The following is an 886-nucleotide window of genomic DNA, read 5'->3' as shown; positions in this document are numbered from 1 at the left end:
TTCCACTGTTTGAGGCCCTGCTCACTCTTCACCTCCCCAGCCAGCTCCTTCATCTCCTGGAAGCAGGGGTCGGGGATAGGGGGGTGCTGCCTGCGGTACCCCTCCAGACAGCTGATCACCCCCTGGCACTTGTCAGGCACTGTGCAGTCCTCCATGCTGATGCTGGCCAAGTGGCGCATCCCCTCCAACGCCCACTCATACGCCTGGAGAGAGAGAGAGAAGACATTTAGTTAATTTAATCAATAGTTGTCTTGAATGTTCCAAACTCATACGTCTGGAGAGAGAGAGGGGAGGAAAAACAAGTCATTCTTCTGCTACACTTCTCATGTTGGTCATTTAGCAGACACTCTTATCCAGAGAGAATTACAGTCAGTGTATTAAACTAAGGTGGGTAGGAAGAGAGAGGGAGAGAACAGATAGATAGATACAGAGAGAGAGAGAGAGAGAGAGAGAGAGAGAGAGAGAGAGAGAGAGAGAGAGAGAGAGAGATAGAAGGAGAGAGAGAGATAGAAGGAGAGAGATAATCCACAAACAAAGACTACCCGTGCGTTAGTGAACCTAGTAGGACCGTCTGGGAGGCGGCCCGTACTATTTACCTCAACACAGCTCAGTGGCTCTAGGCCACAATGGGCCTGGTCTTCACACGTGTTAGAAAGGAGACAAGGAACTGACTGAAAGACTACTGTACACTCCTCTCAGGGTGAGGGTGGGTGGACAGGGAGAGAGGTACAGAGAGGTGTGGGGTCAGGAGAGAAGCCCTCTCTGCTCTGTAAACAACAGAGGAATGTGTGGCGGTGCTGGGAGGTCTGACCCCATATCCATACCTTAGCAGCAGGAGACCCTCACATACACACACAGCTCCTTAATGAGCTTTAACGAGCTGTCC

General features: G+C 51.1%; 1 protein-coding gene across 1 annotated transcript in view; it reads right to left on the bottom strand.

Annotated features, from left to right (window-relative positions):
- LOC311114059 (puratrophin-1-like) overlaps window positions 1-203 on the bottom strand; it is a gene marked incomplete at its 5' end in the record, with an annotated part of 18,586 nt that extends 18,383 nt beyond the window's left edge. Inside the window, one exon of the mRNA XM_084189332.1 lies at window positions 1-203. This exon is cut by the window's left edge and continues 837 nt beyond it. Coding sequence (XP_084045458.1) covers window positions 1-203 — 203 coding nt within the window.
- Between the last annotated feature and the right edge of the window lie 683 nt (window positions 204-886).

The sequence above is a fragment of the Coregonus lavaretus genome (assembly GCF_964263955.1).
Source record: "Coregonus lavaretus genome assembly, contig: HAP1_SCAFFOLD_1791, whole genome shotgun sequence".
In the NCBI taxonomy this organism is placed as follows: Eukaryota; Metazoa; Chordata; class Actinopteri; order Salmoniformes; family Salmonidae; genus Coregonus; species Coregonus lavaretus.
This window is presented reverse-complemented; position numbering and strand designations above follow the sequence as displayed.